Source organism: Carcharhinus amblyrhynchos, chromosome 6 (assembly GCF_965287045.1).
Source record: "Carcharhinus amblyrhynchos chromosome 6, sCarAmb.v2.hapA, whole genome shotgun sequence".
NCBI lineage: Eukaryota > Metazoa > Chordata > Chondrichthyes > Carcharhiniformes > Carcharhinidae > Carcharhinus > Carcharhinus amblyrhynchos.
In genome coordinates this window covers 36,120,065-36,141,361 of record NC_137329.1, presented here as the reverse complement: position 1 = coordinate 36,141,361, position 21,297 = coordinate 36,120,065, and the positions used below count along the sequence as shown (strand labels likewise).

The 21,297-nt window shown below is 40.4% G+C and overlaps 1 protein-coding gene and 1 long non-coding RNA gene across 5 annotated transcripts in view; one reads left to right on the top strand and one right to left on the bottom strand.

Annotated features, from left to right (window-relative positions):
• Positions 1-21,297, bottom strand: part of LOC145343823 (zinc finger protein 143-like) — a 75,898-nt gene that overhangs the window by 2,975 nt on the left and 51,626 nt on the right. For 2 of the 4 annotated variants that reach the window (XR_013886803.1, XR_013886804.1), the window contains exons 11-15: positions 14,656-14,835; positions 13,156-13,380; positions 9,170-9,324; positions 715-876; positions 418-525 (exon numbers count right to left, since the gene is read on the bottom strand). Coding sequence is in view for 2 of the 4 variants with exons in the window: in XM_080190215.1 (XP_080046341.1) it covers positions 715-876; positions 9,170-9,324; positions 13,156-13,380; positions 14,656-14,835 (722 nt within the window). In the remaining 2 variants the exon portion in view is untranslated. The remainder of the gene's footprint in view (positions 1-417; positions 526-714; positions 877-9,169; positions 9,325-13,155; positions 13,381-14,655; positions 14,836-21,297) is intronic. The other 2 variants (XM_080190215.1, XM_080190216.1) reach the window with 1 other exon arrangement.
• The window catches only part of LOC145343825 (uncharacterized), a 78,159-nt gene that overhangs the window by 8,408 nt on the left and 48,454 nt on the right, over positions 1-21,297 (top strand). Inside the window, exon 2 of the long non-coding RNA XR_013886805.1 lies at positions 449-509. This is a non-coding gene — a long non-coding RNA (uncharacterized LOC145343825). The remainder of the gene's footprint in view (positions 1-448; positions 510-21,297) is intronic.

The window sequence follows — 21,297 nt, the reverse complement described above, 5'->3', positions numbered from 1 at the left end:
CACAGCAGACTCAAAAGGCCAAATGGTTTATTCTTGCTCCTATTTCTTGTGCAAGTCCAGTAGCAGAGCTAGGCTTGACTGAACTAAATTTGAGATTAGGCCAAACTGGCAAGAACAGGACCAAGTTGTGAACTGGGAATACCTGTATACCTGGTCCAAAAGCGAAACCAGGAATTAGGCTGACTTGCAACCTAAAGGCCAAAGACAAATGATTAAAAATAAATAAACACTTGCATTTAAATAATACCTTTCATGACCTAAAATATTTAAAGTCAATGACAAGGGATTATGGGAGTGAAATCAAGGCAACCTCATATGGGCCAATCATGGAACAACTGGGATTATTATGATATCCCTTGAAACTGCCACTATTGTCTATATTCTGTATTTATATGTATGTTGAATATGCAGTCTCACATTGTCTTTCTTTTCAATGTTTTCTTTACAGCAGACTAATGCAGCAATCTGATTAATCTTCATCCACACTGCTCAAGCATGCAGTGGAAATGGTAGGTTTATTTTGTTCTGAGAATGTGGTAAGAGAAAAAATACAGAGGATTTAGAAAAAAAGTTGAGAACTTGCACAATTGTATGGAATTAGAAAAGAAATACGTGCACATATCTGGCTCTTTCATATCAACAGTTTGAATGAAGTATTATCCAGAATGCCACTGATCTCAAGAATATTGAATATATAAAACAAAATTCCTTTACCTGTTGACCATCTGAACCATCTGTTGTCACCATTGTAACTGAGTGCGTATCTTGTGTGGAAATAACTGCATCATGTGTTGGAACCGTGATGGTAGTGCCATCTTGGGTCACCATCGTTATAGTATTGCCAATCCCTTGCAGATCTGTTTGAGATATATTAACCTGAAACAAACAAACAAAGCTGGTTACAAATTTTAACATGCAGAGTCGAGAAGTTATTTTTTGCTAGTTGATCCAATGAATACTGCAAATGTAAAGGGAAGTGTTACGTTCAGGTGGTTACAGGGCAGAGACCAATTTAGCCTGGGTGCATACATGTATTTTAGTCAATTTCAATCTCATATTATATCCTTATTTATGTGCAATATTTATGCTGTTCTTGTTACATGATATCCTAATAGTACATTACTTTTAGTGTGAAGAAAGAGCGCATGATAAAACTTTTGGGATTCATTGTGTTATTTGGTGAAGTGTGTGTGTGTGTGTGTATATAAGTGTAATTCAATTAAGCTGGGGACTAGGTATCTACAGGGTTTAGGACATCAAAAGGTCTAAGTGTGAAAGGCAGACACTTAAAGTAAATATAGCCAAGCTGAATTTTCTGCAAACAAATAAGACATGGGTAAAAGCTTGCAATGAGCAAAGAAAGTTTGTTGTGTTCAATTGTTAGATTTCAAAGAGAGTCTGCAGAAGGATCTAGATAGGCTGGGCGAATGGGCCAGGAACTGGCAAATGGAATTTAATGTTGGCAAGTGCGAGGTGGTCCACTTTGGTAGGAAGGACTATTACTTACGTGGCGAAAAACTGCAGCAGGCGACAGTGCAGAGGGACCTCGGGGTCCTTGTGCATGAGTCACAAAAACCCAGCCTGCAGGTGCAGCAGGTGGGCAGGAAGGCTAATGGGATGCTGGCCTTCATAGCGAGGGGGATTGAATATAAAAGTAGGGAGGTCTGACTGCAGCTGTATAGGGCATTGGTGAGGCCGCAGCTGGAGTACTGTGTGCAGTTTTGGTCGCCGCATTTACGCAAGGATATTTTGGCCTTGGAGGGAGTGCAGAGGAAGTTTACTAGGCTGATGCCGGAGTTGAGGGGGTTGAGCTATGAGGAGAGGCTGAATAAACTAGGCTTGTACTCGTTAGAGTTTAGAAGAATGAGGGGAGATCTCATTGAGACATATAAGATGATGAATGGGATGGATAGGATAGAGGTGGAGAGACTCTTCCCGCTCAGAAAGGACAGTAGGACTAGGGGGCACAGCCTCAAGATAAAGGGGGGGCGGTTTAGAACAGAGTTGAGGAAGAACTTCTTCACTCAAAGGGTGGTGAATCTCTGGAATTCTCTGCCTGTTGAATTGGTGGAGGCTGTCTCGCTAAATATTTTTAAGACGCGGGTTGATGGGTTTTTGATAAGCGAGGGGATTAAGGGTTATGGGGAGAGGGCGGGAATGTGGAACTGAGCCACGACAGATCAGCCATGATCTTATTGAATGGCGGGGCAGGCTCGAAGGGCTAGATGGCCTACTCCTGCTCCTATTTCTTATGTTCAAAGGGAAGTAAAGGGGGTTTACAACATGGAAAATGTATTAAATAAAGAAAGTGAGGTTATTCAACTTTAATTGTCCCGAAATTGATGATAATAGGGCAAACATAAAATATTTTTATGGGAAAATTGCATTTTAAAGAAACATAGGAACAATGTAATCAAGGTGAAAGCTAGAGGAAAGTACTTAGAGAGATGCAGAGAGCTTAGGGGGAGTAGCCACGTGTGACCTGCGGTAGCGTGATCGCTACTGGAGAACTGTATGGTAGCAAAGTGAGGCAGTTTCAGCTAACCCAGAGAATTTATTTTCAGAAAGCGCAGTTGCATTTTAAAGTTTCTTAAATTTCTACATTGGAGTAGAAGAGAGAAAGAAATCCTGTGACATATCTTTCCAAAAGCAACTGTGGGTTTACTTTGTGGTACTATTACTGGAAATTTTATAGATTAATTATCTGTAACGGATTGGTGACTAAAGGGGTGTTTATTTGTGAATCTAACCATGTAGGAAATTGTTCTGGATGAATGTTCTGTCAGACTGATTTTAACTGTGTGAACATAATCCTGTGTATTTAAATTTTCTTTTGTTAATAAATGTCTTAATTTAATATGTAAAATCTCAAATGGTTTCTGAAATTCATAGCTTCTGCCTTCAATATATGCATCTTCCCATGGCAAAAATGCAAAAAGAAAAAGTTGAGACAGCTCACTAAGTTTCCTGTTGAATCTTGGTTTATGCAGCATTTGCCACCTGCCAAATCATAAAGCGTTTAAATAGCAAAATTTACAACAATTTGGAGAGAAAATACACAATATCGGTTGGAGTAAAGGTTTCTGGAAAACTGGGTTACCAAAGTAGGCATGAATCAGCTTGAATTTACATTTGAAATTTTTAAAAATATAAAACTTGTGCTTAAGAGAAAGGTAGGAATTGACAATAGGATATAAACAGACAAGTAATCAAAATGGAATGGTTCTCATCTGAGTTGAAGAATAGTAGGATAGGGAAACTAATGGTGTTATTTCTTGCAAGCACAGGAATTGCATGCTATATGTAAGATTTTATGGTCTGGATTTTTTTCTTTCCCAATAATGGAAAATGCTGAGATATGTTTATTGTCTTGAGGGCTGCAACAGCACAGCAATTTCCAGTGATTTGAAATAATTCCAGTCATACACTGGATTAATTACTCCCCTTGCTATGCTACTGTACAGATTAAGAATCTCCCTCTCCTCCCACAAATCCACTGTAGACTACAGAAGCAAAGGTGTGTGTGTGTGTGTGTGTGTGTGTGTGTGTGTGTGTGGGGAGGGGGGGGGGAGGGGGGTGGTAGGGGGCAGAGGTTAGGGAAGAGGGGGGAAAGAGCAATGATTGTTCAAGCAAGCGAGTTTTAAAATCAACAAAGTTTAAAACTATGAGAGTAAAGTTAACGCAATGCAAATGTCTGCAAGATAAAACTATTTTGAAGATTATGGAGTATACATACTGTACTCACAACTACTTAAATGTTAATCCTTTCTGCCTCAGCTTGGACAAAAAAAGTCATGTACAATGGTTAACATAATTTTGAGTTAATATGTTTTGGACCAACTACAAAGAGCATTAGAAACAACGGTTAATTAGTAGTATCAAATACTGTTGTCCACGTGCTTCAATTGCACCACATTTATGGAACCAGGAAAGCTCTCCATTTCAGGCCCTGTGTAATTGCAAACTGATTTGGCACACTTATACAATGTACTTTACAGTAATTCACAGATTGCCTGGAAGACTCAATTTTTTCTGCAGTGACAAGATAGACAAAGCCTGAATAAAAGGAATGGAACTAAAATTCACAAAGTGTAAACTGAAGGCGCAAAATATTTTTCAAGTTTCATTCTACCATGTATAATGTTTAGTATTTTGGAGTTCATAACTCATTATGTTAGTGAAATGAACCTATTCCAAAATTCTCATACATATCGAACATAGATATCTAAAATCTAGTTTATGAAAAGGCCTTCCACTCAGCAAGGAATCCAGTGGAATGGAGGTTTGAGTAGAATTGAACAGGGGGATTTGACAAACAAACTGAAAGACTCCTTGAGAAACTCAACAATAAATTACACCCTTCTTGGAAACATGATGCAGAACAACTTCCAACTTGTTTGTCTCTGTGAAAATCTTTCAAGAACACTACATGTGCAGTGGACAATGGGGAACTTGTGGATGTGGTGCATCTGGATTTCCAGAAAGCATTTGACAAGGTACCGCACCAAAGGCTGCTGCATAAGACAAAGTTGCATGGTGTTATAGGTAATGTATTAGCACAGATAGAAATTGGTTAACTAACAGAAAGCAAAGAGTGGGAGTAAATGGGTGTTTTTCCGGTTGGCGATCAGTGACCAGTGTGTCTCAGGAATCAGTGTTGGGACCACAATTGTTTACGAGCTATGTAATTGATTTGGAGTTGGGGACCAAGTGTAGTGTGTCAAAATTCGCAGATGACACTAAGGTGAGTGGCAGAGCAAAGTGTGCAGAGGATGCTGAAAATCTGTAAAGGGATATAAATAGTCCAAGGTTTGGACCATTTATTGAATGGGCAAGGGTCTGGCAGATGGGAGTACACGTTGGTAAATGTGAGGTCATCTATTTTGGTAGGAATAACAACAAAATGGACTATTATTTAAATGTGCAGGAATCTCAAGGAGCTGGTTTGCAGGTGCAGTAGGTATTTAAAGGCAAATGGAATTCTGTCCTTTATTGCTAGAGGGATGGAGATTAAAAACAGGGTGGTTATGTTGCAGCTGTATAAGGTGCTGGTGAGGCCACACCTGGTGTATTGTGTACAGTTATGGTCTCCATACTTGAGAAAGGATATATTGGCACTGGAGGGGATGCAGAGGAGATTCACTAGGTTAATTCCGGAGTTGAGTGGTTGGCTTGTGAGGCAAGACTGAGTAAACGGTGGCTGTGTTCATTGGAAATCAGAAAAATATAGGAGGGATCTTATAGAAACATATAAGATCTACTCCCTTCATAATAAGATAGAAGCAGGGAAGTTGTTTCCGCTGGCAGGTGAAACTAGAACTCGGGGGCATGGCCTCAAAATAAGGGGGAGCAAATTTAGGACTGAGTTGAACATAAGAACATAAGAAATAGGAGCAGGAGTAGGCCATCCAGCCCTTCGAGCCTGCCCCGCCATTCAATAAGATCATGGCTGATCTGTCGTGGCTCAGTTCCACATTCCCGCCCTCTCCCCATAACCCTTAATCCCCTCTCTTATCAAAAACCCATCAACCCGCGTCTTAAAAATATTTAGCGAGGTAGCCTCCACCACTTCAACGGGCAGAGAATTCCAGAGATTCACCACCCTTTGAGTGAAGAAGTTCTTCCTCAACTCCGTTCTAAACCACCCCCCCTTTATCTTGAGGCTGTGCCCCCTAGTCCTACTGTCCTTTCTGAGCGGGAAGAGTCTCTCCACCTCTATCCTATCCATCCCATTCATCATCTTATATGTCTCAATGAGATCTCCCCTCATTCTTCTAAACTCTAACGAGTACAAGCCTAGTTTATTCAGCCTCTCCTCATAGCTCAACCCCTTCAACTCCGGCATCAGCCTAGTAAACCTCCTCTGCACTCCCTCCAAGGCCAAAATATCCTTGCGACTTCTTCACACAAAGAGTTGTGAATCTGTGGAATTCCCTGTCCAGTGAAGCCATTGAGGCTACTGTTTTTAAGACAAGGATAGATAAATTTTTGAATCGTAAAGGAATTAAGGGGTTGGTAAGCAGGCAGGTAAGTGGAGCTGCGACCAGGAAAAGATCAGCCATGATCTTATTGAATGGCGGAGCAGGCTCGAGGGGCCAGATGGCCTACTCCTGCTCCTAGTTCTTATGCCCTCACAATATTGAAATTAGTGTACAGTCAGGAAAGAAGAGGACATATCTCTATCAGAAAATATAATATGTATAAAAGTGAAATTCAAGGATCAAAAGTAATACTATGTAGAACATGACTAACATAAATGGACAGACAAATAAAGAAACAATGATAAAGATAATGAGAGAGAGATTTTAAAAATTCAGCAGATTCACCTATTAAGGATCGGGGTCATTGAAAAAAGAAACGTTAAAAAGGAACAAGAGCTGCAGAAAACACACGAGTTGTTCCAATCTTGAAAATGTTGCTGCATTGCAAGACAGCAGTTATCATGCCATGTTGTAATGTGACATTTATGATGCAATCTCTATGTGTAAAGTCCTCTTTACAGCAGTTAAAAACTCAAATGTTTGAAGAACTCTGCAGCAGCGATCGAACGCGAGTGTAGAACTGTCAACTCATAGCTGACCACGAGTCCAGATTTATAGTGAAACACCTCATCATGCCATTAAAGTTATAATCTAAAATCTTCCTAAGTGAACACAAGAGCTATTTTACAAAGTCTGGTTCTGATGATCACAGTCAACTCCACAGTTTGCAACTCCCTCTATTGTGAATTTGGTTGTACACTGCAGTTTGTTGCCCCAAAACTTCGCTCATCTGTGAGTTAAAATGTTAATCTTCTCAACTGAACACACGTTGGTTTTGAAAGGTTAGTAAAAGATTGAATTCAGAGGCCAGTGGGCAGCATGGTGGCATAGTGGCTAGCACTGATGCCTCACAGCACCTGGCTTGGGTCACGGTCCTTGTGGAGTCTGCACGTTCTCCCCATGTCTGTGTGGGTTTATTCTGGGTGCTCCCGTTTCCTCCCACAGTCTGAAAGATGTGCTGATTAGGTGCATTGGCCATGCTAAATTCTCCCTCAACATACCCGAATAGGTGCCGGAGTGTGACAACTAGGGGATTTTCACAGTAACTTCATTGCAGTGTTAATGCAAGCCTATTTGTGACACTAATAAACTTAAAAAACATTGCTAGTCATTTTTCCCAAAGCAAAGCATGCACACCACATGGTTTGCTGTGATTTACAGGGTACAGTATTTTGCAGTACAGGTAGAGTACAGGCAGACCCTTCAACCGCAGCTGTGCTTGCTGGATGGAATTCAATTTCCTCATAGCAGTAGGCATAGTTATATATAAAATTAAGGATATATGGGATGAAGCTGCAACAACAACCATAAGTTACTGCTGGAAAATAGTTTGGCCTGAATTTCTCCAATATGAATGCTAAGGTGACCATAACTGTCAACTTGGCCAAATAAGTTGGAGGACACACCACCTGGACAGCAATGAGACAGCGCAAGGTTTAAGCCCATCACTCACCTTCAGGCAGCAGACAGCACCGGATCTGAGGGGGACACACTTCATCGGGACATCGACATAAGACAGCACGAAGTTCGAGTCCGTCACTCACCTTTAGGCAGCAGAGAGCACCAGATCTGCAGGGGCGCATGCTTCAGCAGGACAGCGATATAATAGAACGCAAAGTTTGAGGCCTTCACTCACCTTCAGCAGCAGACTGCACCGGATCACATCGGGCCGAGTGGCCTAATTCTGCTCCTATGTCTTATGGTCTATCTGTGGGGGACAGGCACTGCTCAGATTGCACGCTGAGTTAGGAACTAATCCAAGGGTAATGTCACGTGAAAGCAGTAAGACGACTGGTTGGAAAGAAATTGCTATTAGGGGCTGTGTTTAAATAGCTGAAGCTAAAAGAAATAGTTTATTTATTGGAAAAAATATTTTTTAGATTTGTTCTGTTCTAAGGTGTAAATTTTATATTTAAGACATGTCAGGGGTGGACAGCTGAGTGGAATGTACAGCATGTCACATGTGGGGAGTATTGGACTCTATCAGTGTCCTGGTTGACCACATGTGTAGGGAGTGCTCCCAGAAGCTGGAGCTTCGAGTTTTGGATCTTCAGCAGCAGCTAGAAACACTACACTGCATCCGTGAAGTTGCGAGTTACATGGACAACTCGTTTATATTAAGGGTCACCCACAGCTCAAGGGATTAGAAGAAAGGGAATGTGACACTAGGTAGTCCAAGAAGAACATGCAGACAGTGCAGGAGTCCCCTGTTCTCCCTGTCACAAATCAGTACTCAATTTTTGGAAACTGATGAGGGCGCTGGTACTTCAGAGGAGTGCAGTCAGAGCCAAGCTTCTGGCAAAACAAGCAGCATGACTGTGCATGGGTGAAGGAAGAGCAACGGTGATAGGGGATTCAATAGTAGGGGAGCAGACAGGCATTCTGAAGCTGAAGACGTGACTCCGGGATGGCGTATTGCTCCCTGATGCCAGTGTGAAGGGTGTCACTGAACAGTTGCAAGGCATTCTGAAAAGGGAGGGCGGCAAGTTAGATGTTGTGGTCCACTTTGATAAACTGAAGAACGAGGTCTTGCATCAAGAAGTCGGGGAATTGGGCAGTAGGTTAAAAAGCAAAGGTTGTAATCTCTGGATTATAAAAGGGAGTTGAGCATTATAGGGGACAGGCAGGAAAATGATGTTGAGGGCATAATCAGGTCAGCCATGACCTTTTTGAATGGCAGAGCAGTTCAATGGGCCGAATAAACAAGCTCGGCTGTTACTCTAAAGAAGTCTTGTCCATTCTTTTAGGTCCTGCTGAAGCATGCAATGCATTTTGGCCATGTTTAAAATAAAGTACTGAATTGCACCCAAGTCTTTGCCAATGCTGCAGTACTGTATGTAAAGATACAGAGATATTAATAGTAAGATATAGCATGATTCTCTCTCTTTCCCAGCAGTCTGACTCATGTTGCATATAGTGCACATTTTAATAGGTTAAAATATTTTTGTAACTTTACCTCTATGGTCCTATTACAAGAATACAGAATTAAAAAAAAACAAGAATGAAAAAGCAGATAAGAAAGTAGACAAAAAGGATATAGACTGGAAAATAATAAGGAAAAGAAAAAAAAGTTAAGAGACTCCAAAAAGACTCCCAAAATGGAAATTTGAATTGAGTTTTTTTCTTACCTGTTGTTGCGTACCATCTTGGGCAATAAGGGCCATATGTTGACCTACATCTGCTTGTGCAACTGTAGTAACTTGTCCAGATAACCCATTATCTTCTTCTACTCCTGTTACATAAGTAATTGGTTGTCCCTTAAGGATTTCATCCCCAGAAGTAACTTTTGAAACAAAATAAATCATAAATAGTATGTTAACACCTGTTACTAGTTTGGGAATGTTTTATGAAAAGACACATGGCAATTAGTTTAAAATGAGAAACGTCTATAAGAGAAAAAAGTGCAGATATATGGGAATACAGTAGGGGAGTGGTGGGGGAGGGTAACTGGATTATTCTTTGAACAGTCAACACAGACTTGATGGGCTGAATGGCCTACTTCTGCATCATAATCTTCTATCATTCAACAATACCATCAAAATGCAAAGTAATAATATATCAGTCTCTTGTGCAATAAATTAAATACTTTCATAGGTTATTTAACCGAGAGCTCACAAAATATGTATAACCATTTGATATGAAAGCAGTTTGTTTTTAAGAGAAAGCAAATATTAACAATCCATAGATAATAGGGTATGCAAGAAAATTCATGTTCTCACTTTGACTGTTGAAATTATTTTGCCAAAATAGAAATCAGCTGATTTGTGCAATATTTTGTATCTTTTGCTGTAGCACCTAACATTGATGAAATACCACTAATGCTGTCTGTGGCACTGACTTCCTGTTCTAGTATGGTGACGGGAGATACAATGAAAAAGTGTGGTTTGTTGCTATTTTGTTTGATTCTGGGGTGATCGTAACAAAATACAAATTCACATTCCTCTTGCTGAGTGAAGGTGCTGTTTTAAAACTACAACTGATAGCACACAGATTTCTAAAAGAACAGAAACTCATTTATATTGGACGAATCATTAGTCTTAGGCACAAATAACTATTTGATTTGTCAAACAGTATGAGAATCCATGCAAGCTTGAGCTAAATTCATTTAAAATGTCAGTATCAAAATGTGGTTAAATAGAAAGAAAATCTGGCTCCAGTTGATGCTTATAAAGTGCAAGAAACTACTTAAGAAGGAAATCGGGAGGGCTAAAAGAAGACGTGAGGTTGCTTTGGCAGTCAAGGTGAAGAATAATCCTAAAGAGCTTCTACATTAAGAGCAAAAGGATAGTAAGGGATAAAATTGGTCCTCTTGAAGATCAGAGTGATCAGCTTTGTATGAAACCAAAAGAAATGGGGGAGATATTAAATGGGTTTTTTGCATCCGTATTTACTAAGGAAATTGGCATGGAGTCTATGGAAATAAGGCAAACAAGTAGGGAGGTCATGGAACCTATACAGATTAAAGGGGAGGAGGTGCTTGCTGTCTTGAGGCAACAAGTAAAAAGTAATCCAGGAAATTACAGGCTGGTAAGTTTGACGTCAGTAGTAGGTAAATTATTGGAAGGAGTACTAAGAGATAGGATCTACAAACTTGAATGGACAGGGACTTATTAGGGAGAGTCAATTTGGCTTTATGCATGGTAGGTCATGTTTAACCAATCTATTAGAGTTTTTCGAGGAGGTTACCAGGAAAATGGATGTTGTCTACATGGACTTCAGTAAGGCCTTTGACAATGTCCCGCATGGGAGGTTAGTTAGGAAGGTTCAGTCGCTAGGTATACATAGAGAGGTAGTAAATTGAATTAGACCTTGGCTCAACGGAAGAAGCCAGCGAATGGTAGTGGAGGATTGCTTCTCTGAGTGGAGGCCTGTGACTAGTGGTGTGCCACAGGGATCAGTGCTGGGTCCATTGTTGTTTGTCATCTATATCAATGATCTGGATGATAATGTGATAAATTGGATCAGCAAATTTGCTGATGATACAAAGATTGGAGGTGTAGTGGACAGTGAGGAAGGTTTTCAAAGCTTGCAGAGGGATTTGGACAGTTCGAAAAATGGGCTGAAAAAAATGGCAGATGGAGTGTGAGGTATTGCACGTTGGAAGGACAAACCAAGGTAGAACATACAAGGTAAATGGTAGGACACTGAAGAGTGTAGTAGAACAGAGGGATCTGGGAATACAGATACATAGTCCCCTAAAAGTGGCGTCACAGGTAGATAGGGTCGTAAAGAGTGCTTTTGGTACACTGGCCTTTATAAATCAAAATATTGAGTACAAGAGTTGGAATGTTATTGTGAGGTTGTATAAGACATTGGTGAGGCCAAATTTAGAGCACTGTGTGCAGTTTTGGTCAACTAATTACAGGAAGGATATTAATAAGGTTGAAAGAGTGTAGAGAAGGTTTACAAGGATGTTGCCGGTACTCGAGAAACTGAGTTACAGAGGACGGTTGAATGATTAGGACTTTATTCCCTGGAGCACAGAAGAATGAGGGGAGATTTGATAGAGGTATATAAAATTATGATGGGTATAGTTAGAGTGAATGCAAGCAGGCTTTTTCCACTGAGGCTAGAGGAGAAAAAAACTAGAGGACATGGGTTAAGGGTGAAGGGGGAAAGTTTAAAGGGAATATTAGTTGGGGGGGGCGGGGTGCTTCTTCACACAGAGTGGAGGGAGTTTGGAATGAGCTGCCAGATGAAGTGGTAAATGCAGGCTCACTTTTAATATTTAAGAAAAACTTGGACAGGTACATGGATGAGAGGGGCTTGCAGGGATATGGTCCAGGTGCAGGTCAGTGGGACTAGGCAGAAAAATGGTTCGGCACAGCCAAGAAGGGCCAAAAGGCCTGTTTCTGTGCTATAGTGTTCTATGGTTCTAGTTGGAAATTCATGACCAATACATCAACCTAGAGGTAGGGAGACAGAAATCACTACCTTTGAGGGAATGAGAATGATTAGAGAAGTGGAAGGAAAGTATTTAAAAGACATAATAACAATGGAGATGTTTATTATATAAATATTGGCTTCATAATTACCATTCATTCATATCTAGCCACCTAATAAATCTCCAATTGCCATTCACAGAACTGTAATCAGAGGTTTCAGACTCAAAAGGGGCCAATGCCTAACCAGATAATGAAAAGTCAGATAGAGTTGTGCAGCTGAGTATGTTATGCAATGGCAAGTATCAGATTTGCAACAGAATCTGTTGTTTAATCTCCTTTATTATAACTATGGAGTCAGAAAGCTGCAAGAAGCTGACGATTAAACAATATGGTACAGTTAACTTTTGTTCTATTAATATCCTCTCCCAGAACTTAACAAAATCCAAGCTTCAAAGGGCAGCATTCTAAACAGCACCTCACCTGGGAATGGACCATTGACTGCCAAAGAGCACTACCACTATGGAACACGAAATCCAAGCACATAAGCGATAGAATCGCACTGATATTTCAGTTTGTGTTTTGAAATTACATGCTTTGAATGAGTTCAATCTGTCTTTTGTAGTCCTGAGACATATGAACCAACAAGTCCAGATTTGATCAGTGTTGTACGGCCTAGCTGATCTGAATTAGACTGACAGCAGAGCACAACAACTGACTTTCACATCTCTGAGCTAGAAAAGGGGATAAAGAAAATTAGCTAGATCATGATCATGATCCACTGACTCCTGTTGAAAACTGCACCCACATGGACTTCGATCATGGTGCCCACTCTGGTCAGTAGCTCAATGCTCATTATTGAGGCTAATACATCAAGAATTGCCGCAAAGACAACCCCGCATTGATGAACCTATAGTAAGTACGAGCCTGCACCTTCAGAAGTGTTGCTGATATTTCACAGACAAGAGAAATTACCATTAAATAGAACTTGAACAGGTCAATTCTCAACACAGAAACTCAAGGCCTTGATCCTTGAAATATGCATTTACAATGCTATTTTGAAAAAAAGTCTGCAAGTTTTTCTCTTACATTTCTGTTTATGATTATAACTTGCATGGTGCAATGACATTTTTCCAAAGTTTGCAAATACATGTTTTTTTTGGATTCCTTGGTAATATTAAATATTACCAGTTGACCCGTGACATTGTTCACGGAAAAAAAATTGCACTCACCATCCTGTGGTTCAAAGAAAGTCTCTTCTTCTTCAGTTGGCTCACTGTCCCCATGTGCAGTTCGCTTATGCATTGCCAATGTAGAAGTTTGTTTATAGGTTTTGCCGCAGTGGTTACAGTTGTAAGGTTTGGAATGTGTATGAACAACATGATGTTTATATAAACTGGAGTACTCTGTGAAGCGCTTGTCACAACCAGGTACAGTACATACGTAAGGTTTCTCCCCTGCACATTTTAAATAAGGAAGTCACAATTACATAATGAAAATAAATTCAACAATGAAAAGGAAAGCCTCGAGTAAAATATTGCAAGAAATTTGCAAAACTAAACCACATTCTACATTCTTAAAAAATCTTTTCTGTTATTTAATAGCTTGAAAAGAGTTTTATTTTCTTTATTCATTCACAGCATGTCACTGGCAAGGTCAGTATTTATTGCCCATCCGTAATCGTACTCATGGCTTACTATACAACCATGAGTCAACAATGTTGCTGTGGTTCTGAAATCACATTTGGGCCTGACTGGGTAAGGATGGCAGATTTCCTTCCCTAAAAGACATTAGTGAACCAGATGAATAATTGCAACAATTGGTATACCTTTGGGTCAGCAGAATTCGTACTTTGTGGTCAGAGGTCCTATTTTTCTCTTTATTACAAAAATACAAGCAGCTTATGAAGCACTGTTGCAACTGTACAGAGTGTCAGATTTTCTGTTTTGTTTCAGAGATGTCCAACATGCAGTCCAGAGGTCAAATCCAGGCTGAAACCTTTTTTTATCTAATCTGTGGACCCTTTGCCAAATGCTTCTAACCTTTGCTTGATGAAAAAGAACTATCTTGCCCTCTACAGATATGAGGAAACTGTACAGGATGATTATTTGCATAAATAGCACATTCTTCCTCATGTTGTTTTAGTAATCTTCACCCTTCCAGTACTTAGTCTCGTTATTCAAAAAGTTAAACCTGAAATTCAGGCTTTGTGTAGGTTGTTTAACAAGGGAGTTGTGAGAGGCATCTCTTATTCCATCAAATCACAGATATACATTCTGGTAAATTATTGATTGAACATTGCAGAGTCTGTGCTATGGTTAATGATTGAAAATACAGCCCGAATTCCAATTATTCAATTGAAAAACATATATCTTCTAAACTTAAAAAGGTAAAGAAATTGAATAGAAGGGAGTTTCAAATTCAAGCATATCTTATCCCCAAGACGCTGTTGTGTGCCTTTTATTAAATGACTCATTTAGTTAAATCAGTTAGAGCCTAAGAATAGGCATTCACCTTCTTGCGTCTAGGTAACGTGTAACCCAGGAAAACTGAGGTAAAACAAGAAGAGGGCAAAAATAGTGGAACCACTTCATCCCAAAAAACCATTCAAAAATTACATTTTTGATCTAAATAGCTTAAATGGATAGTTAACAGATAAGATGCTCTCTTGGGCAATACATTAAAAATCAAGCCATAGGAAATGACGAGCAGCACTTTATTCTGATTGTTACCTGTGTGTATCCTCATATGGTTCTTGTAATTGGTTGCACTAGCAAAGGCTCTCCCACAGCCTGCCTCTGGGCAGAAATACGGCCTTTCACCTGTGTGCGTCCGAATATGTACTTTACGAATATTTGATGTGGTAAACGATCTGCCACAGCCTTCAAAAGGACATTTAAATGGTCTTTCGCCTGTTTGTCAGATAGAATGCAATTTAATTTTAACAAAAACAGAGCTCAATACACGCCAGTAAAGGCTGGCAATTTTTGGTTTGCATATAATAGTGACTAATGTATTCAGCACATTTATATTTATGGAAACATGTACTTGAAAGTTAATTTAAAATGTGAAGAAACTGTAACAAAAAATTCCGCAACATATTTAATGCTAGACATTTTTGATTTACTTATATTTTCACCTCTGCAAAATATTGTTTAAAGTTAAACCAGTAAAACAAGGATGTAATATATTTTATTTTGATGTTTTTGCCAGATAACTGTTTTGGTTAATATTTAATCAATCCAGACCATATAAAATTGCTGCCATCCACTCCTTAATTTTTCAAAAATAGTACTAAAACATTCTGAAACATTTATCTTGCTATAAAAATCGAAGGTCATTGATAGTGGGTCAAAATCCTGGAATTCATGGGAAGACATTATTTGAAAAATTTTTAGAATGGAGGGAATTAAGAATGATTTGATAGAGGTGTTTAAAATTATGAAGTGATGAGACATAGTAAATAGTTTATTTTAAGATATCTAGAATGACGGACCATGATTGATATAACAGTAAATATAAAAGTAGGGCCGAGAGCAGAAGAAGCCTTCTGCATTTGAGGATTATGAAGCTGTAGATTGCAACACTAAAGTTAGTAACTGAAGCAGTGGTCATGTCAACATTTAAGAATAGATTATTCGGTTGATGAAAGATCATCAAAAGGATATGGGTACACCGAGTGTTTATCAAATTAAAATGATTGCTCGTGTGATAGAGAAACTTCAACATGGTTATGTCAACAGCACCAGCCAACCTCTTCAACCTTCCTATCTGGAAGAAAAATGCTGCAGCCACATGGTAAAGTACCACTGTCAGATTCCCAGCAAGTCACACACCATCCAAACTAAGGAATAAATATATTGCCATTCCTTCATTGATGGTGGGTCAAAATCCTGGAATTTATGGGAAATTATGGATCGGCAATAGATATTGACCTTGCCAGCAAGTCCGTGGTTTGAATGATCCATTTTCATGTTGTAGCTTCTGTGCAATAGAATGCTCATTTGCCTTCGAATCATAGAATCATAAACAGCAAAAGAAGCCCTTCAGCCCAACAAGTCAGCACCGACACATGAGAAACACCCAACTTTCTAACTAGTCCCATTTACCACCACTCGGCACATAGCGTTGAACGTTATGACATGCCAAGTGCTCATCCAGGTACTTTATAAAAGATGTGAGGCAACTCACCTCTATCACCCTCACAGGCAGCACATTCCAGACCATCACCAGCCCTTCGGTAAAAATATTTTTCCTCACATCCCTCTAAACCTCCTCACCTTGACTCTATGTCCCCTTGTGACTGACTCTTCAACTAAAAGGAACAGCTGCTCCTTATCCACTTTGCCGTGCCATATTCTTGTACACTTCGATCAGGTTGCCCCTCGGTCTTCTCTGCTCCACAGAAAACAACTCAAGCCTATCCAACCTCTCTTCGTAACTTAAATGTTCCATCCCAGGCAGCATCCTGGTGAATCTCTGCTGCACCTCCTCCAATGTAAACCCATTCTTCGTATAATATGGTGATCAGAACTGCACACAGTACTCTAGCTGTGGCCTCACCTTTATCAACTCTGACATGACCTGCTTTTTCAATCCAAGCTTCAACTGACAAACCAAGTGTCCCATATGCCTTTTTCACCACCCTACTAACATGCCCTTCTGCCTTCAGACATCTAACAACAAACATGCCAAGGTCCCTTTGTTCCACAGAACATCCTAGAGTCATGCTGTTCATTGAGTATTTCCCTGTCAAATTATTCCTTCCAAAGTGTATCATCTCACACTTCTCAGGGTTAAATGCCATCTGCCACTTATCTGCCCATCTGATCACCCCATCTATATCTCTGTTAACCACCCAACCAATCTTTTTGTCATCTGCAAACTTTCTAATCCTATCCCACCTCCCCCCCACCCCCATAGTCATCTACGTCACTTATGTAAGGGACAAATAATAGCAGACACAGCAAAGATCCCTGTGGTACACCACTGGACACTGACTTGCAGTCACTAACACAACCTTCTGTCATCACACTCTGTCTCCCAGAAATAAGCCAGTTTTGAATCCACTTTATCAAATTACCCTGTATCCATGTGAATTTGCCTTCTTTGTCAGTCTCCCATGTGGGACCTTGTCAAAGCTTTGCTGAAATCCATATAAACTACACAACTCTCATTTACACACCTGGTCACCGCCTCAAAAATTTCTATCAAATTTGTCAGGCATGACCTCCCTCTGTCAAAGCCATCCTGATTGTCAGCTGTCAGGCCTTGCCTCTCCAAGTCAATATGGATGCTTACTTTATTTCCTCTTTTTGCCCTGTCTCCAACATTCTTCACTTATTACTTCCTATATGACAGTAGGTACTTTGTTATAATTTGTTCACTTGTGAATTTCCTCAATTCAGAATAAAAACTGTGCTCTGTGAAAAGATAACCCACTTCAAAAATGGGCAAAGCTAATAGAACCATTCAAAAAGCAGACTTGAAGAACTCTGAATGCAGCACAGGTTAATTTAATGTGAGCTCATCAAAGTGATAAATGTTGATAAATATCAAGCCAGCAGAGCTCATTTCCCATGAATTTTATTTAATAAAAGGATGACCCAGGTTCAATGATTGGAATATTCTCCGGATTGGGAGGGGAAAATTGATCATTCAGATTGTCTTATTCCGGAACAGAGGCAGATTTACACTTCATGGGTTGCTGTGTTCAACTTCATTTTCAGAATCCCCACACTCCCAATCCTAGGATCTGAAGGCTGAAGCCCAACCCTTGTGTGCACTCTCTCTAAGCCCTCTCCCCCATACCTTGGGCGCACTCTAAAAGGCTGAATGGATGCAAATATCAATGAATGGGGTTTGGCATATGTGTGCAAACATTCATGCATCAATCTTTTTCTCCAGCCAATTCAAATTACTCCAGATCTTAAAGAACTATTAGTCAACTAAATAAACAGCTTTATAGTACCTCCTTTTTTTTAAAACAGTATTTAAGGTTACAAATTATCTTGTCCAACAACCTGATCAATTTTCAGTGCTTAAAACCAAACTAAAGCAAATTCTGCATTTCCATTTGAGGAGTCAATATCTAAAGCATTTCCATTTGAGGAGTCAATATCTAAATCTTCAGCAAGGCGTTTGATAAGGTCCCCCGTGCAAGACTTCTTGAGAAGGTGAGAGGGCATGGGATCCACTTGGCCTTGTGGATCCAGAACTGGCTTGCCTGCAGAAGGCAGAGAGTGGTTGTGGATGGGTCTTTTTCTGCATGGAGGTCAGTCACCAGTGGAGTGCCCCAGGGATCTGTTCTAGGACCCTTGCTGTTTATCATTTTCATAAATGACCTAGATGAGGAAGTGGAGGGATGGGTTAGTAAGTTCGCCGATGACACGAAGGTCGGTGGTGTTGTGGATGGTCTGGAAGGATGTCAGAAGTTGCAGCAGGACATAAATAGGATGCAGGACTGGGCGGAGAAGTGGCAGATGGACTTCAACGCGGATAAATGTGTAGTGGTCCATTTTGGCAGGACCAACGGGATGAACGAGTACACTATCAAGGGCAGGAGTCTTAGCAGTGTTGAAGAGCAGAAGGATCTTGGGGTCCGGGTCCACAGGACTCTTAAATCGGCCTCGCAGGTGGAGAATGTGGTCAAGAAGGCGTATGGTGTACTGGCCTTCATTAATCGAGGGATTGAGTTTAGGAATCGGGAGGTAATGCTGCAACTTTATAAGACCCTTGTCAGGCCTCACTTGGAGTACTGTGCGCAGTTCTGGTCGCCTCACTATAGGAAGGACGTAGAAGCTATTGAAAGGGTACAGAGGAGATTTACAAGGATGTTGCCTGGATTGGGAGGCATGCCTTATGAAGATAGGTTGAGGGAGCTGGGACTCTTCTACCTGGAGAGACGAAGGTTGAGAGGCGACCTGATAGAGGTTTATAAAATGTTGAGAGGAATAGATAGGGTGGATTCTCAGAGGCTATTTCCCCGGGTTGAAATGGTCGCTACGAGAGGACCCAGATTTAAGGTGCGGGGAGGCAAGTACAGAAGTGATGTTAGGGGTAAGTTTTTCACTCAGAGGGTGGTGAGTGAATGGAATCGGCTGCCGTCAGTGGTGGTGGAGGCGAACTCGCTGGGGTCTTTTAAAAGACTTCTGGATGAGTATATGGGATTTAATGGGATTGGGGGTTATAGATAGGTCTATGGATTGGTAGGTGTTGATGTGATTGGCGCAACTCGTGGGCCGAAGGGCCTGTTTGTGCTGTAGTGTTCTATGTTCTAAAACATTTGTACCTATTGCTGCAATATCTTCAACTGTGAAAATGAATACAAAACATATGTATTTACATTTCAACCATAATGTACTCTTCAATCCGAACCACTTTGGTAGATCTTTCAAAGGATCTATATGGCTTTTTGATCACTGACAGAACTTATAAAGCTTTTTCAGTGGAATGTTATCTGATCAATTATTTTATTCCCCTACCCAATTTTTGCATTCAATTGTGGCTTTAGTTACCATCAGATGCATCCGATACTGAGGCATGCAATCCAGCCAATGTTTTGTACTTTGTTAAATATTTTTGAGGCTACTTTCTGACTATTTATGTAAATTACATTAATTTTTCTTTTCTATACCTTATTCCCATCAACTAGCACACCCCATCTCCATTTTTGAAACCTTTCCATTCCTACAGCGGGTACAGCTAATTGTCTGCAGCAATAACTACGGCAATCAAATGAAATATGATGCTACAATGACTACTGATATGAATTGAGGGGGTGTTAGGACATGACATTCTCACTATAAACAGTGGTAGGAATGGAATCTAGCGTCATTTCATATCTGAATTTTTTTAAAAATACAGAGAAGTATGGGAAATCTAACAATATGGATGGTTCTTTCTGAAAATTGTGCAGCTACCATGATGGGCCAAGTAGCTTCCTTTTGTGCTGTGAATTTATATAGTTTTCGAATGGAAATTGGATATCATCTTTGAAGTACTGCTGTTGATTGAATCCATTACTTCCCAACATATTGAGCAAGGAAGAAATTCATGCCTGCATCCTGATCTATTTTTTCCCTCCCATATTATCCACTGAATAAGGTAACACACCCTAATTTCTAACCAATTATCATCGTTGTTAATTTTAGGTATTGTAGTTACGTTTCAAATAGGATAAATGAAGTAACTGACGAAAACATCTGGGGTCTATATTCTTGGAGAATTTGGCTTTACATGTTCTAAGTCTTGATCCTTCTAAAATATTTATTAGATTGGGTTGCCTAAAGAGGTCGCAGCTCTGGTGCTGTGATTTTAAAATAGAGGCCATTGCCTTGACTTGCTCCTGCTCGGACAACACAAATTAAGACATTAATTGAAAAGCAGAATACATTATCCTTTCTGAAAAATCCAGACATAAAGTGAACTGACTTTGCCTTATCTCAGTGGTAGGGTGAGGGATTTATCTACAGAATGTGCTTCTCTCTCCCAGTGAGCTGGTGGTGCACACCTACCTGCATGCTACATCCAACTCTGACTGTGTCAGTGGCCACATGTATTACAATGCCAGGGGCAACGCTCCAAGTCATAGCTCTTATCAAGATGGGTTCACTGCTGAAGCAGCCTGCATACAAACAGGTCTCCCACACACACAGTCATACTCTTTCTCACACAATCAGTGTTTTCCTACTGCAGGATGGGGGAATGAAGGCGAGGATGATTGGGGGGTGAAGGAGGGGGATGAGGGTAAAGGAGGAATATGAGGCAGAAGGAGTTAAACACCTGTGAACCTGTTTCCTGCCACCAGAGGTTAGGATTTACAGGTGTGCACCTCTAATTCCAGCTGCGCACCTCTAATTCCAGCTGCGCCCACATGACAGCTATTCACGCTCGTGCTTTCTCTGATTTGAACTTCCAAAACCTTGCCACCAACTGCTACAGTGCCCCATCAGTCACCACCGGGTGTCCCCCTGATTCCATACCAACTCTTTTCACTGTGTATACGCTTGGCCATTTGCAACATAGATACTTCAGCATCAAATGTGTGAATGTTTCCGTAGCACCTGTGCAAAATCGAGAGCTGCAGCAAATCAGATAACTCTGTGCCTGGCTGCGAATAGTGATTGACTTTTCAATTGTGGGCAAGTTTGCAATGCATGTCTGTGCCTGATTGGCTGTAAGCTACACAAAGGAGAAAGCCTACACTTTAAGGTCCCACCTCCCTTGGGGCCATGTGCCAGGGCATGGTGTGATTCCTAATTTCCCAACAAGGTGTTAATTCCATGGGCAAAGAAAATTGTTGAAAGACGTGAGATGGGCAAAATAAGCAACTGTCTTCAAAGGTCACAAACTATCCATAAATTTCAAAACTG